The sequence below is a fragment of the Drosophila willistoni genome (assembly GCF_018902025.1).
Source record: "Drosophila willistoni isolate 14030-0811.24 chromosome XL unlocalized genomic scaffold, UCI_dwil_1.1 Seg141, whole genome shotgun sequence".
Lineage (NCBI taxonomy): Eukaryota > Metazoa > Arthropoda > Insecta > Diptera > Drosophilidae > Drosophila > Drosophila willistoni.
The window spans coordinates 4,577,551-4,599,160 of record NW_025814052.1 but is presented as its reverse complement, the minus strand read 5'-3'; the positions used below and the strand labels follow the sequence as shown (position 1 = coordinate 4,599,160).

At 37.5% G+C, this 21,610-nt stretch overlaps 6 protein-coding genes across 8 annotated transcripts; 3 read left to right on the top strand and 3 right to left on the bottom strand.

Moving 5' to 3' along the window:
• The first annotated feature begins 983 nt into the window (after positions 1–983).
• Positions 984–2,832, top strand: LOC6649314 (band 7 protein AGAP004871). The gene is made up of 4 exons (XM_002071329.4): positions 984–1,219; positions 1,532–2,045; positions 2,111–2,276; positions 2,441–2,832. The coding sequence occupies exons 1-4, from the start codon at positions 1,036–1,038 to the stop codon at positions 2,612–2,614; spliced, it is 1,038 nt and encodes a 345-aa protein (XP_002071365.1). The 5' UTR covers positions 984–1,035; the 3' UTR covers positions 2,615–2,832.
• Positions 2,833–2,926: 94 nt separating this feature from the next.
• On the bottom strand, positions 2,927–4,121 carry LOC6649313 (NADH-cytochrome b5 reductase-like). 3 transcript variants are annotated; one of them, XM_002071328.4, is made up of 2 exons: positions 3,993–4,118; positions 2,927–3,894 (listed from the first exon to the last, which is right to left on the bottom strand). In XM_002071328.4, the coding sequence occupies exons 1-2, from the start codon at positions 4,007–4,009 to the stop codon at positions 2,979–2,981; spliced, it is 933 nt and encodes a 310-aa protein (XP_002071364.2). In that variant the 5' UTR covers positions 4,010–4,118; the 3' UTR covers positions 2,927–2,978. The 3 variants fall into 3 exon arrangements, 2 of the variants coding, with proteins under 2 accessions (XP_002071364.2, XP_023034861.1); XM_023179093.2 differs by having other exon boundaries at positions 2,927–3,891; XR_002724296.2 differs by having other exon boundaries at positions 3,828–3,891; positions 3,984–4,121.
• Positions 4,122–4,957: 836 nt separating this feature from the next.
• Positions 4,958–7,081, top strand: LOC6649312 (transmembrane protein 185B). The gene is made up of 4 exons (XM_002071327.4): positions 4,958–5,275; positions 5,358–5,428; positions 5,485–6,059; positions 6,114–7,081. The coding sequence occupies exons 1-4, from the start codon at positions 5,238–5,240 to the stop codon at positions 6,507–6,509; spliced, it is 1,080 nt and encodes a 359-aa protein (XP_002071363.1). The 5' UTR covers positions 4,958–5,237; the 3' UTR covers positions 6,510–7,081.
• Positions 7,082–9,053: 1,972 nt separating this feature from the next.
• LOC6649350 (post-GPI attachment to proteins factor 2-like) lies at positions 9,054–14,271 on the bottom strand. The gene is made up of 5 exons (XM_002071326.4): positions 13,770–14,271; positions 11,058–11,315; positions 10,724–10,988; positions 10,445–10,663; positions 9,054–10,374 (listed from the first exon to the last, which is right to left on the bottom strand). Exons 1-5 carry the CDS (start codon positions 13,998–14,000, stop codon positions 10,214–10,216), a joined length of 1,134 nt encoding a protein of 377 aa, XP_002071362.1. The 5' UTR covers positions 14,001–14,271; the 3' UTR covers positions 9,054–10,213.
• A 208-nt stretch (positions 14,272–14,479) lies between these two features.
• LOC6649348 (inositol polyphosphate-4-phosphatase type I A) lies at positions 14,480–19,920 on the top strand. The gene is made up of 9 exons (XM_002071324.4): positions 14,480–14,626; positions 14,860–14,986; positions 15,060–15,218; positions 15,288–15,572; positions 15,964–16,470; positions 16,543–17,092; positions 17,158–18,415; positions 18,487–19,220; positions 19,304–19,920. Exons 2-9 carry the CDS (start codon positions 14,869–14,871, stop codon positions 19,434–19,436), a joined length of 3,744 nt encoding a protein of 1,247 aa, XP_002071360.2. The 5' UTR covers positions 14,480–14,626; positions 14,860–14,868; the 3' UTR covers positions 19,437–19,920.
• LOC6649347 (39S ribosomal protein L38, mitochondrial) lies at positions 19,843–21,507 on the bottom strand. Its single transcript, XM_002071323.4, has 5 exons — positions 21,293–21,507; positions 21,077–21,232; positions 20,667–21,024; positions 20,297–20,595; positions 19,843–20,230 (listed from the first exon to the last, which is right to left on the bottom strand). Exons 1-5 carry the CDS (start codon positions 21,453–21,455, stop codon positions 19,944–19,946), a joined length of 1,263 nt encoding a protein of 420 aa, XP_002071359.3. The 5' UTR covers positions 21,456–21,507; the 3' UTR covers positions 19,843–19,943.
• Between the last annotated feature and the right edge of the window lie 103 nt (positions 21,508–21,610).

Below are 21,610 nucleotides of genomic sequence, written 5' to 3'. Positions count from 1 at the left end.
ATCAAAATTATTTATTTATTATTTATAATTCAGTCATAAACTTGGCCGGGCAAGCAACGAGAATTTTCCAAGAAAAATATTAAATGATCGTTGAATATTGAAGCTTTTTATTATGTGTCGTTATGCTTGTTCCCGTTAGGTGACGAATGAGAAATGAATAAAAAAGCAAATAAAGAAAGATAGATAATTTATTTTAGCTACAGGATATACGAAAAGTTAATTTTTTTGCTTACTTTAGGGAGCAAGCATACAAGGCAACAAAATAAAAAGATTTTTCTTGTTTATTAACAAAATTTTGAATAATAATAATATATTAGCTTGAAGATTACACAAAAATTGTTCAATTTTTTTTACAGGTAAATGAAAAACAATACAAAAATAGAAAGAAATAAAATTCAATCCAACAATAATACAAAACAACATTCCATTAAAATTAATTTATCTTAATATTTTAGCGACAAGTTCTTTCTTTTTATAAAAACAAGGAAATATTTTGAAAATATGAAGAGCTATTTAGTACAAAAAAACGCAATATTCTATCATTATTCTCAAAATTCTTTATTGTTTTTAAAAACTAAGTTTTTTAACTGCATTTTAGATACTTTTTTCCCCATTTCAGGTTCTTTTAAATCCGCCACTGCAAAATGCCTGCATATAAAAATAGAAAAATTCGTTTATTACCTTAACGACTTAGTCAACTCGAAATGTATTGGAGTTCCATAAGTGAAACCGATTTTAAAAAAGAAACAGATGCTCTTAGTATTCCCATAGCTTCAGCTAAAGCTTCACAGTCCGAAAGCTTGATATTTGTAGAGAGATAACCAATGGAATGAGTAATCTGTATATATACATATGTACATATATATTTATGTACGTATAAGTACACAAGTTTGGGAAGAACGATTCTGGCTTATCGTAGGGGTTTTTATTCAATACATTGCCCATTATCCGTTGTGAATTCAGTGATAATTTGTTCGTTGACAGAGTTGGATCACATCGAAAGAGGGAGAGACAGAGTAAGAGCGATTAATTGCAATGGAAACACAAAATCAGCAACAAGATTCGCCTGTCTATGCCAATTATGAGGATTTGCGAAATTCGGGACCAAGTGGCTCCACCACATACATGATCAATATGGGACAGGGCGGAGGAGATGTACCACTTCCACCGCCGGAAATCAAACGGGGTGGAACTCAGCCACATAGAGGCTTCAAAACATGTAAGCACGAGACATCAATAAATTGTGCAGGAATTTAATAAACAAAAAAAAAAAAAAAACAGAAACAACTTAAATTGTTTCGCATTTCCGAGAAAAGCTATTTCTGATAAGATTGTCAACCCCCTTCACAGCCTTTTGCATGGAATCAATGATTCTTGATAAAGTTGAAAATTGAATATTGAATGCTTGTCGATAAGATCAAACTCAAAATTAACTGAACTGAGGGGGATATCTCTATCAAACAAAGGAAGATAATGTATAAATAATTATCCAATTAATAATTTAGATACAATCTAATTTCACAAATTGCAGCAGAAAACGAACCAAGGAACTGCATGGAATGGATTGTGACAATTTTCTCGGTGCTGGTTTTCATTATAACGCTACCAATATCGATATTCATTTGCTTCAAGGTCGTTGCCGAATATGAGAGGGCGATTATCTTTCGTCTTGGTCGCTTGAGCGGTGGCCCAAGAGGTCCTGGCATGTTCTTTATATTGCCCTGCATCGATGAGTATCGTAAGGTTGATCTGCGTACGGTTACATTCAATGTGCCGCAACAGGAAATGTTGACCAAAGATTCGGTAACCGTCACAGTGGATGCCGTTGTCTATTATAGAATCAGTGATCCACTTTTTGCCGTTGTTCAAGTGGAGGATTATAGCACATCGACACGTCTGTTGGCGGCCACAACTCTACGCAATATTGTCGGCACACGAAATCTCTCTGAACTTCTCAGCGAGCGAGAAATTTTGGCCCATCTCGTGCAATCCACCTTGGACGACGCCACCGAGCCATGGGGCGTAATGGTGGAACGTGTCGAAATGTAAGTGCACATAATTGTTTTGGCGATTTCTAAAAATTACACAAATCTTTCAATTCATCCTGTAGCAAGGATGTATCGCTGCCCGTTTCGATGCAGCGTGCCATGGCCGCTGAAGCGGAAGCTGCTCGTGATGCCCGCGCCAAAGTAATTGCTGCAGAGGGTGAGAAAAAATCGGCCACTGCCCTCAAAGAAGCCTCCGATGTTATATCCTCCAGTCCATCAGCATTGCAGGTTAGCCTTGACTTCTAAACAAATTATCAGCCTGGATACGATCCATTAATTTTTTTGATTGAATGATTGTGCCATTTAATATCATATCACAGTCTTAATGCATTTATATTTTATGTGTCATAATCCTAATCTATATATATACATTTTTTATATGTGATCGCCAGCTGCGTTATCTTCAAACTCTTAGTAGCATTTCGGCGGAAAAGAATTCGACCATCATTTTCCCCTTGCCCATGGAGTTGCTTACTCCGTATTTGGCAAAATATGCTCAAATGATGCCACAACAGCCGCCCCTCAATCCTGATGGACGCCCAGCTTGGCCGCAGTCAGCTCTATAAACAGATTCTACTTCTTTTTTTTTTTTTCTTTGGTGAAAAAATGAAATCCACAATAAAAAAGATGTTGATACTTATAATCAGGGAATGTAATTAATGAAAAACTAAAATTGAAATGTATTCGATTTTATGAATCCTTGAAAAGTAAAAACATTTCTTTTATCAAATTGCACTATTGCTATTCAAGTATTTTTAAATATATGTATAAATTACAAAACAAAGAAAAAAAAAGACGAATATCTTTAGCTACCCAACAGAATTATGTACATATATATATAGGTATGTAACACAAATACATTTATTTATCTATGTATATACATATATGTATATGTATTTTAATCACAAAAGCATTTGACTATTTAAAAGTTCATAGCAAATATATATTCTCCTCGAAAACAGGAAATTCAGCGGCTGCCACAATTTTCTTGATTGATTGTTGAAAACTAGAATCTCCGGCTATGATAATAATAGGTAACAGCTCCTTGTTAATCGAACTGACATGTACATCAAGCTGATGTACATCGAATCGTTGAATCTTAGCCCGCTCTCTATAGCGAAGACTTTTACGTAGTTCATCACAATCTTGAGAACAATGACCCTTTTCCTGGCAAACAATAGTGTCACATTGCTGATGTGGTAGGTAAAGGCAACTTTGATAGTTCCAGTATGTGGCAAATTCCAATAGGCGATCTCGAAAATAAACATGATTCATATCCCGAGCGCATACTATATGACAGATACGACTCATATCATCCTCATTATCGAGAACCTCTTCTACCAGAGGAATAGTGGGTGCAGTTGCCACACCCTGTGCAATAATGATTATATATTTTGCTATTTTAGCATCATGTAGATAGCTGCCAATTGGTCCACGAAACTGCAATACATCATCAATGTGCAAATCAGCCAAATGCTGCGACATAGGACCATCTAGCACTAGTTTAACTAATATTTTAAATTCTTTTCGAACAAAATCTGTCCAAAATGGAGAATAAGGTCGCAGAAGGGAACCAATTCGCAGCATAACATGGTGTCCAGGCGGTATGTCCAGTATGCAATCATCTTTATCTGAACCAACAGCATAAGCGAAATGTAAAAGCAAAACCTTATCATCTCCCATTAGGGCTTCTTTGTGGACCAAACGAAAGTCCGCATAGTCAAGGATCACATTTGGTTGACCGCTCAGTTGGGCACGTCTGCTAGGCTTTGGCTTATTATCCAGTATGCAATTGGCACAGCCATTGCCACAACATTCCGATTCCAGGCTATCGCCTTGGTCACTGCTAATTTAGAAATTGAATTGTATTGGTAAATTGATCTTGCAGTTACTTCGACACTCAGATTCAGATACAAATGATCATTGTACACGTACATACACTACCTATGAGATGGTTCCATTATCCATAGAATTGCATTTATGTTGGCTGTCTATTCAGGCCAGCATAATGTTTTCGTACAAAAAAATAACTATAAATATTGATAAGGCCAAATGATAATAGTGATGGAAATCTTAAAAATAAAACATTCGACATCGATTAGATTTTGGCTTATTTTAAGCTAGATCTGGATTATTTCAAAATGAAATAGCTTGGAAAGTGGTAAAAATGCTTATAGCTTGAAATCTAGTTTATGGTAAATATTTACTTACGGGCCCAAAACAGACTTAAACTACATAAATTTGGTATCAAACAAACGAGAAAAATTCCACGAGCACGACCTCAGGTGCGCCTTGGCGATTTATTATGTAGTTTTTTTGCAATTAACAAAAGAAAAATCATGTTTTTAGCGGAATTATAGCTTAAAGTAGGTTTTTCCGGCTAAAATAAGCTGTCAAATTTTGAGATAGCGTTGCCAGATGCCAAATGTCGGATACTCGAATACGCGCGCTTTTTGAAACTTTTGTTCGCACTATTCTCAACAATCGAAAATATTGTTGAGTTTACATTATTTCTTGATTTTAGAGAACAAATATAGTTCAGAATACAATATTCGGCTGCCAGGGCAGCGGAATATTCCTTAATTTTATAATTTAGAACAAAATATTTAGCTGCCAGGGCGGTCAAACAACGCGCCAAATAAAAAATAGCATTTGCCAACACTGAAATCTAGCTTTAGTCAATTTTTTCACTTTTCAACACTGAAATCTCGAGTAGCTTAAGTAAATATTTATTTTTAGTGTTTTTATAGTTAGCTTATTTTTAAGCTTTTTTTAATATTTAGATTATTCTAGCTTATTTTTTCCTTAAATCCAGCTTATTTTTTCCTTAAATCTAGCTTATGTTTTCCTTAAATCTAGCTTATTTTTTCCTTAAATCTAGCTTATGGTGATTCTAAATTTCTGGCAACGCTGTCACACTCCCAGCTCTAGAACAGAACGATACAAGAAAGTAAATTCTGAGGAAAAGGAAACTCAGAAATCGTATAGGAGAGACAATACAAACAGACTTGGCGTACGGACTTGTGCAATCAATAACCATTTTAGTGCCTTTAGTTAAGCAAAACATTTTACAAGAATAACGGACAGAGACAGAGAGCAAAAGACAGTGCAATGTGCAACTAGTGGCGGCCCGTCTAGACCTTATCCCACACCAGGATCACATTTTGAACGCTCTCCTATGGTGACAAAATGAACCTGGAATCGTTATTTCGCGACTTTAATCCATGGTAAGAGACTTATATCCATATTAGGATTAGTTAATAATTCTCTTTTCTCTCTTCCATCCTTATCGTCAACAACCATCTGTAGCAAATTTATCGTGCATTGCAGTCTTTTTACATTTGTGACGCTATTTGCGTTGCGTTTAGATGGTTACATTGGTAAGATTGGATTCACACCTCTTTAATACCCTTAATTCTCCAATCTTCGACTTTAGATTGGCCTTATTGGGCCATATTCACACCACTGTGGATTTGGAAATGCACTGCCATACTGGGTGCCATCGTTGGAGCCATAGTATGGTGTCGCTATCCACATTACCGCCTGGAAGGTGATGCCTATACCCAATTTAAAGCCATGCTCATCTCGCTGGCTCTGCATCTCATCTTGTTAATGTTTGAGCTATTGGCCTGCGATAAATTAACTTCGGAGCGTCATCTTTGGGTGCTGGTCTTCATTCCATTGATCTTCGGATCGGTAGTGAGTGTGGGCGCCTGTGTGTGGGCCGTAAAGCATGATCGTTCATTTGAATTGGAACTGTTTTTGGCTGTCAATGCGCTACAATTTGTGTCGCTGCCATTAAAACTGGATAGATTCGTCTATTGGAACTGGGATGTGGTGTTTGTGCCCATGTGGATTGTCATTTGCCTTAGCCTTGTTAGCGTACTTTACAACATCATCTTCTGTGGGATCATGATGCGCACACCGGAAGTTTCCCTACAACAAAAGAAGGCTGCCCTCAATGCGGCAGTAGGCAATATTTGCACAGTGCTTCCTCTACTCTGCTTTCAGGTAACGTATCATGGCCCAGTCTAAATGTTTTGATTCTAAATATCTTCTCGATAGGTGGTCATTTGCGACAAGTTGGATGGCGAATTAAAGTTCCCCTACATTGTGGTCTTCTCGCCACTATTGGTGTCCATTATGGCTCTGATTATCTTAAGCTTTACCGCCAAGGGCGGCAACATGTGGTGGTTTGGTATACGTAAATCATTTAGCCAATTCCTACTATCGGCGATGCCATTTCTTCAGGAATATGGTAATATCAGCTACCATGCTGAGACGCATAGCAATGCGGGTCAATCGGTGCCACTGGACACCTCTTCCTCCACAAGTACGGCAAATGCTGCCAATGAGCAGCTGCACGAGTTTAGCAAGCATGACAAAAAGAGCAAGAAGGGGGCCAAAAATGATATCATGAAGCCGGTGGTTCCATTTGTTAGCATTGATTTGCCGGACTAAAATGGCATTAAAAAAAACCCGACAACAATACATATAGGCTTAAGCTTACCTGTTACCGTACACACACACACACACACACACATACATACACCACAAACATAAAACCATACGTACGTATCGGCCGTAGATAATAGTCTCGTACTGAATTTTAATTTTAAGCCAATGCTGTAACCGCCCACGCCCACACACTCAAATTTATAAGCAGAATTCGTATAATAGATGCACGTGTACTACATAAATAATATAATAATACATACATATACATATTTATGGATAAGTCTATATGTATACACACATTTTCTATTTGCATGTGACTGAAGTCTGGTTTTCCATTCATCATACATCTAGAAAATGTATTATAATTTTTTTTTTTTTATTCAATTTTAATAACACTTTAGCTTATCGAACAAATCGGGAATGTACTATTATCGCCACAATATTTTATGCAAGAATCTTAACTATCAATTTGTATTTGAAACGCTGTAAACGTCAACAAAATAATAGTTTAATATTCATACATCTACATGATGTATGCAAGAGTGTGTAAATAATATGCAAATTAATTATAATTAAATCTAAAAATTGAGAGAAAAAAAATTTAAATTTAATTTCAGTTTAATTCATTTTATCTTATTTGTCGGGGAATTTATGAGATATAGTCTTGGTAAATATATTAATCTCGGCAGAAAGCTAACAAAGAAGCCCATTATTCAAATTTTTTTCTGAAAAGTCCTTTTAATTGCAAAAAGCTTCTGCAAAAATCCAATCATACCAATCGGTTCAGTAGTTTTCGAGTTTCGGTGGTCATCGATTTCGAAAACACTTTTTTGAGAAAAAGGCCGACCGCATTCGTTAAAGAGCTATAAAACCTAAATTACAGTCAATGTCGTTATAAAAATTGAACAGCATACTCTTAAAAACCTATACATTCGACATATCAACAAAAAAAAAAATGATTTTTTAAAAATTCTAACTAAATATAACCCCTTAAGTCATTTATTTCAATTGTTCTGTGTTGATTTTTCCATAATTATATTATTATTTGTATTACGATCAACTGAAAATTTCTGTACAATATTAAATGTGTAATATCCAGACAGAGCAAACCTTATGTAACTTTGTTTGACCGATATTCCGGATTTTGTTTTCAATGAGGAAGGCTGAATGCTATGATTCTAACATATTTTTATACATATCTATAGTAGAAGCAAGGATGGCCACTTAATATTGGCTTATTGACATAACAACTTATATAAGCGCTGACCTAAACTGGACTTTGGAGAAAAGTGTAATTTTAAAAACAGTTTTAAGTGGATACTCACGCCTTTTGAATGTTATTTTGGAGATTTTTGACCTTTTATTTGATTTGTAAAAATATTCATATGGTTTAGTATTTTAAACATATTCCAAAAGCGTTCTATTTATAAGAACGTCACCGTCATTTCGTCCTGGAATACCAAGAGATTAAAATGGCAATTTTGGTATGTGGTAATCTTTATTCAAACTAAGAAACTACAAGGTTTATAATTTTTTTTTTGCTTTCTTGGCATATTACATTCATTAAATTTAGTTTGTTTATTTGGTTTAGAATGTGTTTATATTGCCTATTAATTTATGCAAAGTGTAAAATTTGAATTTGAAAAAGTAGGTAGGTATTATCGAAAAACGCTTCGCTATCGCCGTCTAAAACTTAATATGGAATCAAAATATTTAGTAAGTGTAAGTGGTACATTATAATTTAATATTTAACAGAGAAATAGATTTGCTTCTTTTGGAGGAGATTGATTGAAGACTGTGAAAATATTTAAGGATTTTAAGGAATTTTTAAGGAATTAAACAATAACAATATATTGAATAGAAATGCACTTCTAAATCGATTGCATGACTATCAGTTATATAATAGTTTGAATAATTTTTTTTAAGTAGCATTATTTAAAAGCAATAATCAAAGTATAACATTCTAAATTGGAAGGTTCGCGATCCTGGATTTTTTTTTTTTGGGTTTTTTGTTTGTTAGATTCTGAATAACAATTATTCCATTGATTTAGCTACATTTGAAAATAGAAATACAACGTTTTTACTTGTAATACATTAGGCTATTGTTAAAATTTGGTTTCAGGAGGTTCTCATTGTTAAGAAACGCATTTACATAAATTAAAATAAGGAAACATTGAAAATTAAAATATGGAAAGTTGTTGTTTTTTGTATTAAATCAAAACTGAGAACAACCCGAAACGTTTACACAATATTTATTTAATCCTTTGTTGTTGTTGCCTTTGTTTTATATTGTTTGTTGCTCGTCGTGTATTGTACAAATCTTGTTTTCTAAGCTGAGTTTTATCCACTTGTTTTCCAAATCCATGTGAATACCGATGAGAAATTGTATATTGTGTGTTATTAATAATTGAATTAGCTATGTATGGAATTAGTAGGTATATATATATATATAAATATATATATATATACATTAATATATGTATATGTATATATAAATTTGAAAAGCTTATGGAAAATATTCGTTCACATATTGAAAACTACAAATACTTTTGTTTGCTGTTTATTCTATTATTTTGCTATTCAAATTCAATACTAATTGTAAGATTAATTGTTTTGTCAATTTGCTACATTTAGTATTCACTAATTAATAATAACTCTTTTTTGAATTGTCGTGTTGTTGTTGTTGTTGCTTTAATTAGAATTCAAGAGTGTTTTTTTTTTCGTTGCTTGTCCCAGCTTAAATGGCTATTGTCTCTATTAGCATTATTATTTAATATTTGTTTTTCTTTTTGTTCATTTTGGTTAGATTGGAGAGTTAACTGAGGGCCAATAGGGCCACCCATCACTCGCTCAGGTTACATTATTCAGTGTGTGTGTGTGTGTGAGTGTTTTCTATATAATTCGATATGTACTGCTGAGTGGTAAGACATTTTTTGTTTTGTTTTTAATAATTTATCATTTATATTTATGTGGTATGTATGCACGCTGTTTCACTTGCCCAGAAAATCAAAAAGGGCTTTGCATACCGCCTCCTCCTCTCGAATTCCAAAATTGACAAAGAGATCATGAAACAGCAAAGGCAATCACAACATGCAGCACGCATTCTCGCCAGCTATGCTAAACTGGATACACATACATACATACATATGTATCTACTTATTTGTTTTTGTTCTTTAGTGCACTTAAACCTTATATAACTTAGTTCATTTATTTAGAATGTGTGTTTTATATATATATATATATATATATATATATATAGAGAACATTATAGCTACCATTTGTATCTAAATCGCCGACATTGACATTGATAACTATGCCATATCAATGTCTACTGTATACAGGGTCTCTCTCTTATATATTCGTATGGATACATATGTAGGTGTATATAAAATATGTTTTCAGATATATATATATATACATATTTCGTATATATATATATATATATATATATCTTATATTCATTATGATGGGATTGGTAAGATTTCGTTAACGTTTCAATTTGTTTTCTATATTGAAGAAAAGTAAATTGGTAACAAGAAGATTTCATGCGAGTTTCGTGTTTCTTCTTGTGGAAGCGTCAAGTTTAAGTGAAGTTTAAGTAATTGTACGTTTTGTTAATGGTATGCAATAAGGCATGATAGACATAACACACACACTATGGTGTGTATGTATGTTAATAAGACTGAAATATTGTATAGAAATACATTTTACTCAATTTTTGGCTTATTGCTCAGGTATTGAGAGAGATTCTCCCGCGGTCCCTGCACGATCATCATAAATTGTGATGGGAAATCCCAAATGATTGTAAAATGGAATAACATATTGGCAATGGCAATCAAATACTCAAAGAAAGCAAACCAACTGAAAGCTGTGAAAGAAATAAAAAAAGGTATTAATACATTATAGAGTACTCTACAAACTAAAAAGTCATTTCGTACCCAAATCATGACAATAGAAACGATGTTTGGCAAAAAATACCAATAGACCAATGGTACTTAAAATGGAGACAACAAACAATATTTTTTTCCATTTAATCGATTGAATCTGTTGGCTATTCAGTTTTTGGCCTTCATTGAGGATGCCATTTAGTTTAATGGTCGCCAGCATATAGCACAGTGAGCAGACCATAAACGTAATGAAGATTCTTTCATGAACAGCTAAAAAAAAAAAAGAAATGATTACATTCGTCTAAAAATATTCATAATCTTCTGGCTTACGATAATTCTCCCGATTCGATATATAGGTAACACCGCCAAGAGCTGCAATTTCAATGCAGTTGAGCACTAGAATCAATGTGATTAGCATACTGGTCTTTGGCACCAGCGACGGCGTCAATCGCGCCAATTGAGACCGATAATAGTTTTTGTAGACAAAGGCTATGGGAATACGTGGTCCAATGTGCAGCGCAATGCTAAAACGCCAGAAATATCGCTGTGGACTGACGCCGGTAATTGCACTTATTGAAGGTATTATGTTATAGACCTAACCAATGAACGAGAGGGAGATATGTATGATTAAAATTGAATCTGGTTATCTTTTGATTCGACTTACGCGGCAGTGTGTCTCGTGTACATCATCGTATTGGAAGACGTAGGCGGTCACAAAGCATGTGAAAAGCGTCACCAATGGCAGCAGCGCAGTTACCACACAAATCTCATGGAAACAGGCCAAATAGTGAATTGCAATTGGATTATTTTCTTGATGCTGTTGTCCCAGACAATCATCTCGTTGCAATTGGAGTTCCTTTTCCCTCTCCTTATGCGCCTCCTGTTTGGTGCTAACTGTTGGATTTTTCTGCGATGCGCCATACTAGGAAATTTACAAAATTAAGTTTAATCAGAAATTAACTATAAACATTTATAAGAAAATTTTGTTCGTTTTAGAGTAAAAGCTTACCTCAAATGATAATAATTCTTTATATTATTTTGATTTTTAAATTGGTTAAGAGTACAACAACAAAAAGCGCTAAAAATGAAATCATAAAATACAATATATATAAATAAATAAATCATAATAAAATGTGTAAATATAAATAATATTTAATATAATAAATTAACTTAAAGTCAATTAGGTTCAATTACAACAATAATTAAAATTAATAATATGTAATAATGTTACCCTCAATCAGTTCAGTTTCTTAATCGTTGAACCTTAAATTGTAAATGCTCATACATAATTTTAATTTAATGGATAATTTTCAATTGAATTATATTGCTATATCTGAGGTTGTTCCTGCCAATGGGGAAAATGTCCTAAAAACTCAAACTGAAAGACAAACGACGAAAACAATTCTTGATAAATAAAAACCTTTTGTTAGTCCTATATGTGACACGAATTAAAGTTCGAAATCCAAAAATGATCCTGTATTTTGGCTAATTTCTAGCCGATTTAAAAAAGTTATATATCAATAAGATTGTAATTTAGCATATTTTAAAATAAAACTTTTCGATATTTGAGAAAATCAACTAGATTGAAATTTATGATGTATAAAACATGATTATTTGCGAAAATTAGCAAAAAAAAAATAAAATTTAAGTTCTTGAGATTTTAATGCAGTTAAGAGATATTATTCTAATTTGACAATAAATTCACGCATTTTTAAAATTCTCCTAAAATTGACTTAGGTACATTCTTATTGAAAATTTAATTGAAGAGCAACTTTAAAAATCGTTTAAAATTTGGCAAAGTTCCAGCTTTGCAAACTTTTGATAATTTTTAGATAGTTTCAATGAAATTTTGCTCAGGCTGTATATTGGTAAATGAAAAATGAATGAATTTGACTGATCAAACTTTTTTACAGAGCTCTCAAGTTGCTAGGGCCCTAAAAAAAAATATTGTGGCCGGACATCTGGATATAGTTGTACTATATCAAAAAACAGAGTAAGACTAAATGATTATTCGATTTAGATTAAATTCAGCAGAAGTATATCTTTAAGAATTCAATTTTGTGTTAATAATCAAGTTTGCTATTTATCAGACTTACATATACATATATTGTATATTTTTCAAATCCTGTTTTGGCTTTAAAAAAATTAATATTGAAATATGCCTGAAATAATGTCCTAACTGTTGATAGTAAATCAAGTAAACATATTTAATTTGAAGTGAACGCCAGTTCAGACATATAAATTCAGTTTCCGACAAAATTCCGAATTTAAAACAAAAGTAGTTATTTATTCTATTAGTATAGAACAAATACTTTTTAAATTTTTAGAATAAAGAAAGCAGGAAATGCCACTTAAAAAAAGACTAAGCAATAAGTAATTAACTTAAATCTAATTGGAGTTAAATAAATTGTTTCAACAATTTAATTGGGTTGTAACTAAGTGTTACGAATGGGATCATCTTTCTATTTATAGCAATGTGGTCAGGTCAAAGTTCGCAAACTTACAATTGTCACGAATAGCCCCCAGTCTTTGCAACGTTAAGTCAATAATATTAAATAAATTTTTGCCATAAATCATTTCGATACGAGCGAAAATAAATAAAATGTATGTACCTTGTCAACACTAAAGTTGGGAATTTTGTTTACAGCCGTAAGATATGCATATGTTTTGCCGGATTTCTTTTTATTTGAATGCGAGTGAGAGAAAAGATGATGATGCCCCCAAGTATTGTGTATGTATGTATGTACATACATAGATAGATACGTATTCTGCGCCTCTGGCCACCCCTCTCCGACATTAAGCTAAACAAAATAAATATCCAACACACAAAAGCCTGACGTCATTAGCCGCTTTTGGACAAATGAAATTGCACAATAGATATGTACATACAGATGAAGGGCATAAGGGAGGAGAAATCATAATTAAACCGGATGGGGAACAAGTCCTTAAGAGAAGCTACACGATTACATTTAATCACAATAGGGGCCAGAGGTGAATAGAAGAGGGGGGGAGGGCAAAGAATTATGCACATTTAATACTCTTAATTGCAATGGAGGAGCTCCAGCTGCTGTTACGGCGGGTGCACACTGATATGGGGTGTGGGGGGGGATTCATTACGCGCAAACAAGCATAAGACAACATACAAGATAAATGGGATAAGTAGGAAAAATACGTAATACAAATAACAAAAATATAAATACTTAAATAGAACAAAATAAAATGAAGAAAAACACGAGCCTCTGCGCTCTGCGGTGTTAGGGAAAGTTATATAATTTTTGGTCAGCGCAGAAAAATTACATTGTTGGTCTCAAAAACTAACTGTGAAAAAAAGGTTCTTTCTTATAGCCCCCCAATTACACATGCATAAAACTCTCACCGCTCGGCCATGGCCAGGGCTGCCATCACACCCGCTGCTCCCGCTACCATTACCGTTGTTGACGGCAGGAACGGTAATGGTATTGGTGTTTGTGGGATTGGCGTTGCTGCTGCTGCCGCTGAATTTGGATGGAGATGATGCTGTGGGTGGATCTAGATCTATGGCATCTGACTCGGCCAGGACGATATCTCCCGCTTTTTCAGATATTGTCCCACTCTGTATATTCTGCATATTTACGGGTTACGGACAGCGTCTTCGTCGTCGTTCGTTGCCGTTGCGATTTGTTTTTGCCGTTATTAATACAAAATTTATTGGTTTTTTTTTTATAAATTTGGAGATTTATTTGGCCTCCCCGTATTGAGGATAATTCCACAGCACATGTATGTAATTAAAATTTCGAGGTATTTTATCTTCACTTTAGACGACGATGCAAAAAAAAACACGCTCCTCCATACATATATCCTCCAACTTATAGGCTGGCATCTGCGGCAGTGCTGCCAATTTTGCTTTTTTCCCGTCAAATTGAAAGGATGGTAAAAAAATACCGTAATGTTCAATTCGCCGCGCTTTTAACTTTACATAGTGCTGACAATTTAGCAATTAAGTGGCTAAATCTAGCTAAGTTTTTTGTTGGCAATTTCGAATAACTTTTCACTTTGGTATTCTGTCAGCACTGATTGCCAAAGAAAAGTGACCAATGACAAAAAGAAAACAACAAAAAAAATTATGGAACAACTTGAAATAAACAATAAAACGAATGACAACTACAAATCTCTTTGAAATTTCAAGCTGCCGTAAGCTGTGCAGCCCTAACCGAACGAACAGTAACTTAAGTCGTGTGCTGATTGCGGAAGAAGGTACGAAATATATGTATATTATTTATTTTTTTCTAACCCAGCTCAACATCCCTAATTTGTCACGCCCCGACCCAGCCTCCCACTTCCACACCCACCAGCTGGGCTCAATTTTGGCTATGGGGCTGCGACGTGCCAAACGAAATTAATTTGCCAATTACGCTTCCGTTAATTTCCTCGCCTTACTTGAAGTTCTTTTTATTTTATTAAATTTTTGTTTTTGCTCTCACAATCAGTCGCCAGCCATGCGCTTCAACAAATCCGAATTAAACTCTTTGGCCACAAATCCAGCAACAAAATTTGATAAGGAAGGTCTGCTTATAATCACAGATCGTCAGGAGGGATTTCTCTGGCGTAGCGAAGGTATGTTAAATGTTTGAAATTTCAACCAGAATATTTGTATGTATATTATATGTATATTATAAATTTATTTCAGTTCGAGTGCAACGTTGGTGCAAATTGCGAGGCAATTTACTTTTCTATTTGAAGGACAAGGATTCAAAATCACAAGTGGCTGGTGTATTCGTTCTGGAGAATTGTCGGCCTCGATTCCAAAATGATCAAATCGATCCCGAGGGCTATGTATTTGATTTAGGTAAATCACCATAAAGCAATTCCTCCTTCCCCCCACAGTTTTTATTATAAATTTTTATCTAACTTATAGATTTTAAGCAGAGCCCCTCGGAAAGGTTCATAACACATTCCGCTGCCGAACGACTGGCCTGGGTCCGCAGCATTGAGCAGGCATCCAATGAAAAATTAAATCAAGTTATTAGGCAACTAAAGGATCAAATTGCGGCCACAAGCAGGCAGCGTCCATTGTCAATGGGCAATCACATTGATCTGGGCATGCCCGTGCCCATGGCCGTTCCTGTTAGTCAGGCTACGACTACGACTACGATGATACAGGAGGATCCCAAGCCGGTGGAGGCTCCTGGTTCAGTTGAAGGTGATCTTATTCAGTTCTAGAAATGGGCTATTGTTTTTCTGTTGTTTTTGTTGTTGTTTGTTAACCCCTCTCAAAAACCAAATTCTGATTCATGCACTCATTTGCTCGATCTCGAAAACAAAATGATCCATAATCAAAATGCATTGCCCCGAATTTATAATTTACATGTACATACACGGGAATGGTTATGGGAATGGAAATTCAAATTGGAAATGGGTATAGGCTATAACTCTAGAAATGGAATTTATTCTTGGAATAAATATTATCTTTTTTTACCAATTGGAATTGTTTGTTATATTTTTTTTGTTTTGTAAAATCTTTTCATAATTTTTCCATCTATCCTCTTTGCATGAATGTAACAATCTGTCTACTTGGCCGATCCGTTTTACAGATTTGGATCTGTCAGAGCTTCCCATTTGCGAGACGTCTTTCAGCTGTGATAATCTTTCGGTGGATAGTTTGGGTCGTGCTCCTAATCCTCGCGTGGTTTGTCTGGTACTGCAGTCAGACGATGGTGAACCTGGACTTTGGCGAGAACACGCCCGCACTGAGATGTTGGAGCGCACCCAATCGCCCCAATTTCTATGTACAATGCGCTTCCAACGCAGTGCTGGATTCAGTACAGCCACGCGCCTACGATTCACCGTGCATGATGTAAAGGAACGAATGTCGCTGACCTCAGTGCCTCTGGGCCATGCCGAAGTGGCCCTTGGTGTAATTCAAGATGCCACAAGGCTACGTTTACCTCTGAGTTCACCTCGTGGCGAATCTGGTTTTATTACACTGGCTTCCTGGACACCAGAGGTGGCCCTAGAGTCAGGATCGGGCATGGCACCGCCTCCACGATCGAGCACTCAGTTGTTTGAACCAAACGAAACAGCAGGAGGTCGTCGACGTGGTAAGTTGGGGCATAAAATTCTTAAAAAAAAAAAAAAAACATATTTGATTGCCTATTTATTTTTCTTTGTAGCCCATCGTCGTACGCAGTCCCTGCCTCCAAAGCTAGCTGTACGTCTTTTTGTGCCACAGCAGTCGGGACTGCAGAGAATTTGCGCCAGGCCTCTACTGCATTCGTATCGGCTGCATTCGTCTCTGGGAGCCGACATTAGTGTCCAGGAAACGTTGCTCGAGTCGCGGCTATGCTGTGTTATACCTCAGCAGCTTCTATCCATTTGGATTCAGCGGGAAAAGGAACTGCTGCAAGAAGTATCCGGCATGGGGGAGTTGAGCGGTGATTGGCGCGGGCGCCAAATGAATCTGCTCGAGGAGCATTTGCGTCTGCTTAAGGATTACTCGCAGGCAAAGCAGAATATCCAGCAATTGGCCAGAGATGGCATCCATTTCAAGCAATCATCCGTGAAGACAGATGAGTCCTTGGAGTTTCTGCCCGTTAATCTGCACGTTCAACGAATGTGGGCCCAGAATGACACATTACAACGTCGTGGAGTCCTCGACGTGATTACCGTCGGTGCCTTTACCCGGCATGATGTGAAGGGTCGCAAATGCGGTGGACTCATTAAGTATGTAACCGGAATCCTCTTTACATTTCATTCAATCCACTGACAACTTTTGGTTTCTCTTTTAGACTGCTGCAGGAAAGCAAATCATGGAAGCTGGAGCAAAGCAATGCTTGCAAGGTGCAGGCAGCCAACGATGCTGTCCAGGCAACCAAGCAATTGAGAAAAGAGATTGTCGAGCTAATGTCGCAGCTTTTGCAGTTGGCTAGTCAACGGAGTGCCCAGGATATGATGCCTCTGTGTAATCAAATGGTGTCCAAGACTCGCACCCTGCTCAACATCTGGGAGCCCAGCATTGTCGAGGAGGCGGTGGCCTTTATTGAAAAGCATCGTATTATAGAAGAGCCCGATAATGTTCTCATGGAACCAATGTCGCCTTTTCGCAAAATAACTCAACAGTTGACTGCCTTGGATTTGAAATCGCCAGAGCTGGAGGACTTTGCCACTCCAGTGGTAGCACCTCCAGATCTCTGGCCTCGTGGCCATCCATCTCTGATGCGCTCCAACAGCTGGCATCCGAGCAACAATTCGCCATCTAGCTCTCTGGACATCAATGCCATTGACTCACTGCAGCATGCGGTCAAGTGTTATAATGAGCATCTCCGTTGCTTGGAGGAGGCAGAGGCCACACATCAGTCGTTACCCCCGGCCTGGCAGCAGTCATCAGCACCACTTACAGTTTCCTGTTCTGCAGATCCTCCACTACATTTAATTGATCTAGATGAGATTAAGAAAAGACAAGCAACACCCGCTGGATTTCTGGATACCAAACTAATGAATTCCTCTCCATCGGCAAATTATTATCGGCCCACAGAGGAGCCAGAGCCATTGGATTTAACCCAATTAAACATTGAGGCTAGCGTTATGTGCCTGGTGAGCAAACTGAAATTCTTTTGCGGTCGCTGTGACAGTCCAGCGATCCGACTGCGTCATCCCAAGACGCCTCTAAAGCGTGAAGGCTTTGCAGTGTCACCACAACAGACACCTGATGTGATTGCTGCTCCAGGAAAAGTGCCGATGGTGCAACCAGCAGCAAGTCAGCAGGATCAACAGCAATTGCCGCCAGCAGATGGTGGAGTTATATTCCGAACTGGTGATCGTGGTGGCAAGAGGGGAAACAAGTTTACAGATGGTTTGGATTTGTCGTTAACCACCGATTGGACAGCCGAGTTGCGTCCCAGTATGCGTAAGCTGCGACATGCAATGGACCGGATTTTGAAGACAGCCAGGCTAATGCACTCTGTCCAGAGGTTACAACAGGATGTGCGTTGCAATCGCATCCAAGCCAGCATCACATATCGAAGGGATGTCTGCTTCTCACAGGCGGTAAGCATTCACTTTCTTTCTTTCCTCTCCCTTGCTCATCTGAACTTTATTTCCATGCCCCCTTCACACAGTTGACAGCTTTGGTCAGTGCTCTGATGCTTCGCCTTTGGGGAAGTGAGGTGGACATGGCGTATTTTATGATGCTGCGTGATCTTGGGCCATTGGCCTATTTCGAGGGATTGCTCTCACTTTATGGCAGCGAGACGGACATGTGGAGTGATATGTGCATTGCCATTGAGGATTTGTCAGCAGTCACCTTTCAACTAGTTAGAGCCCAGGGCGAGGCTAAAGTAACGCCAACGCCAAGGATCACAGGATCACGCCAGGCCATGGAAGTGCAATTGCCCGTGCCGGAACACTCATTGCCTGGCAATGGGTCCACAATTAGCTTTAAAATTACCCCAGTCTTCTTCAACATTGGCATCAATGAGAAGGCCACCATTGCCGAGACGCTGGGCCAGACACGCGAACAGCATCGTTCCAACTGGGATAACTATCTGAGACTCAGTCAGTATGTTGGACGTTATCGTAAACTGGGTTTGGGTTCAGTTGATACTGGCGAGTCGCTTCAATCGCTGCTCGGCTTCATGGAGCAGCAGCTAAGGGCCAATGTATCAAAGAATATCAAAATTTTACACCTGGCAGAGGATACCTGTAGGCTGATGGATGGTCTGCGTTTCACCTCATGCAAGAGTGCCAAAGATCGCACTGGCATGGCTGTGACACTGGAGCAGTGCCGTGTTTTGGTTCGAGAATTTCAATTGCCAGCAAAACATGTGCCCAACGCCTTGAGCACCATGCGAAGGTAAGCCCCAATCTTAATCCCCCCGTCTCGTTCATTTTAATGCTGAATCTTTTCCTTTTTTTCCTCCCCCCTTTGGCTTTTAGCGAAGGAACACGCATGGATAATGTACTTAAAAACATTGGCAAGCGCAAGTATGCTTTTAATTTGCCTCAGGTCATCTCGTTGCCCGCAATGTATAGACCACCAGTTGGGGCCTATGGCAAAGCCGAGACCTAAAAGCACTTCCTCTAAAGAAATATGGAACTAAAAAAACTGTGCCAAAAACAAAGTCCGAAAGACGATTTATACTTAAGTTATGCACACTCCTTCCTTAAGAATATGTTATGCAGATTCAGTCATGAACATGTCCATACAAACGCATATACCCAAACAAAAAGCAGTCGCAAATTATTCCATCTGTGGGGGTTAAATGAGAAGAAAACATATCATGGCGACTAGACTAGTCATGGACATGGACAATTTTTGGCTATCTGCAATAGTATGAACCTTCCTCCCCCTTCCAGTTAAAGCCAATTTATAAGGACTACCCCGAATTGGCCAATTGTTAAGAAACTTAGTAGGTATATATACAAAGTAGTTACTTACTTAAAAATTTTAGCACAGTTTTTTTTTTAACATTTGATTAGTTTATACGTACAATATTTACTTTCTTGTTAACCAAAATAAACGTACTAAAACAATAAACAGTATTTCTAACAGATCTCCACCAACGACTTCTCTTCTCTAGTAATCCTGGACACGACCCATGCCCAAACGTTGTTTACGCACTTCGGTCTTTAGCCACGAGGGTACACCCTTTATGGGATGTGCATTGGGGTAGCGCAATGGCTGCTCGGGACCATCGAAGGGATGCGTTTTGGCCAGTTTTCGTTGCAAATACTCCTTGTTCACTTCTTTAATGTCGCGATGCTTATCCATATACAGGTTGAATGGCTGTTTCAGTGGGAAGAATTTCTGATCGGCCAGATATGGTTTAGGGAAATCATACTCATAAATGGGCTCTTTGAGTTCTAGATAATTGATAATGGATGAGAGTGAGATATAAAGAAGATTATTGAACCGAATTAAAAACTCACTAAGCACATCATGATAGAGCCCCGTCAGCGACTCATCCCAATTAGTTTGATAGAATCCCAAGCCCGCTGGCGTTAAGTTGGTCTGATGCTGGCTATAAAAGTCAAGAGTACTAAAGAGACGCTTCTCAAGATTAGCATAGTCGGATGTGGCCAATTGGTATGCACTTAGATCCAGGCGAGACTGTTGCTTATAAAGTATAAAGACCATACGTTGATAGCCCACACCATTGGGCGGAAATGGTGGCAGGTAATTAACCAATACCTCACCCTCGCTCACGTGTCCATTGGGAATGTTGCCACTAAAAATAAGATGAGCATATGTAATGTAAGAAACAGTTGGAAATTGGAAATTCTAATAATGATTGCATACATGAACCAATGAACACATTCCTTGGCCCCATTAGTGTAGTGTGCATCCGGATTGGTGAGCAGCAATGTCCAGTAATTCTCTGAATTGCTTGTCTGCTTGCCGCTAATAGGATCAAGCTGACCATCGAAACTAACTACTGGCGCCTTAGTTGCCTCCGATGGTTTGATCACATTGCCGTTGTAGACTGGGCTGAGAACGTTTTCCTGTTCATAATTTATTTGGAGTGGCACACGGGGTACAAAGTAAGCGCTACCAAAAAGATCACCATAGATGCCATAATGATCCGCCAGCAGGCGTAAATCATGTTGCCCTGTTGTCTTTGTATATGCCTCCTGCACCTGATCCAGATCAATTAGCACTGAAAACCAAAAGTTCATTCAAAATTCATTTAGTTGATACCAAGCACTCACGTTTGTTACTCCGTGCCAATTGCTCGAGTTCTTTATTGGAACGCTGGGCTTTCAGATGTTTCAAGCGGTTCTTTAGTTGTTCCGATCGCGATCCTTTAAGCTGTGGAAAACCAATATTTACACGAGCCGTTACTTCAGGATCGCTAGCTGTCTCATCTGAAATACCGGGCATGAATTATGATTACAACATCAATCCAATCAATGTTTTTAACCCACCTCTCAGTCGCTGCTCCAGAGTGCGAGCCACTCCAGGCGGTTTGCCACGTAATGTATGCCCATGACGCCTATCTGGATTATTGAGAACGACCGGGATAATTGTTCCGCGGAGACAGTTGCCACTGTTTAAGCCGCTTTTCATTAAAAAATTGCTTAAAGACATTTCGAATGCTTTTGGTTACGCGAGTGACAGAGTTGGATAGACACCGTCTGCCGCCAGTTGGTCACACCATGTAAATAGTTATCTACGCGAGTAAAATTTACTGCCAGTGATGAATGAATTTGAAATGTTCTCGTGTCACGACGACATGAGAAGCT

Excerpts from the sequence above, each read along its gene's own strand:
- LOC6649347 (XM_002071323.4), bottom strand. The coding sequence starts at position 21,455 with ATGTCTTTAAGCAATTTTTTAATGAAAAGCGGCTTAAACAGTGGCAAC. Across the intron at positions 21,233-21,292 it reads TCTGGAGCAGCGACTGAGAG|ATGAGACAGCTAGCGATCCT; the intron begins GTGGGTTAAAAA and ends CCGGTATTTCAG. Across the intron at positions 20,231-20,296 it reads GCTCTATCATGATGTGCTTA|AACTCAAAGAGCCCATTTAT; the intron begins GTGAGTTTTTAA and ends TCAATTATCTAG.
- LOC6649350 (XM_002071326.4), bottom strand. The coding sequence starts at position 14,000 with ATGCAGAATATACAGAGTGGGACAATATCTGAAAAAGCGGGAGATATC. Across the intron at positions 10,989-11,057 it reads TACACGAGACACACTGCCGC|GTCTATAACATAATACCTTC; the intron begins GTAAGTCGAATC and ends TTCATTGGTTAG. Across the intron at positions 10,664-10,723 it reads ATCGAATCGGGAGAATTATC|CTGTTCATGAAAGAATCTTC; the intron begins GTAAGCCAGAAG and ends TTTTTTTTTTAG.
- LOC6649314 (XM_002071329.4), top strand. The coding sequence starts at position 1,036 with ATGGAAACACAAAATCAGCAACAAGATTCGCCTGTCTATGCCAATTAT. Across the intron at positions 1,220-1,531 it reads ACATAGAGGCTTCAAAACAT|CAGAAAACGAACCAAGGAAC; the intron begins GTAAGCACGAGA and ends CACAAATTGCAG. Across the intron at positions 2,277-2,440 it reads CCAGTCCATCAGCATTGCAG|CTGCGTTATCTTCAAACTCT; the intron begins GTTAGCCTTGAC and ends TGTGATCGCCAG.
- LOC6649312 (XM_002071327.4), top strand. The coding sequence starts at position 5,238 with ATGAACCTGGAATCGTTATTTCGCGACTTTAATCCATG. Across the intron at positions 5,276-5,357 it reads TTTCGCGACTTTAATCCATG|CAAATTTATCGTGCATTGCA; the intron begins GTAAGAGACTTA and ends AACCATCTGTAG. Across the intron at positions 6,060-6,113 it reads TTCCTCTACTCTGCTTTCAG|GTGGTCATTTGCGACAAGTT; the intron begins GTAACGTATCAT and ends TCTTCTCGATAG.
- LOC6649348 (XM_002071324.4), top strand. The coding sequence starts at position 14,869 with ATGCGCTTCAACAAATCCGAATTAAACTCTTTGGCCACAAATCCAGCA. Across the intron at positions 16,471-16,542 it reads AGCAGGAGGTCGTCGACGTG|CCCATCGTCGTACGCAGTCC; the intron begins GTAAGTTGGGGC and ends TTTTCTTTGTAG. Across the intron at positions 19,221-19,303 it reads GCCTTGAGCACCATGCGAAG|CGAAGGAACACGCATGGATA; the intron begins GTAAGCCCCAAT and ends TTTGGCTTTTAG.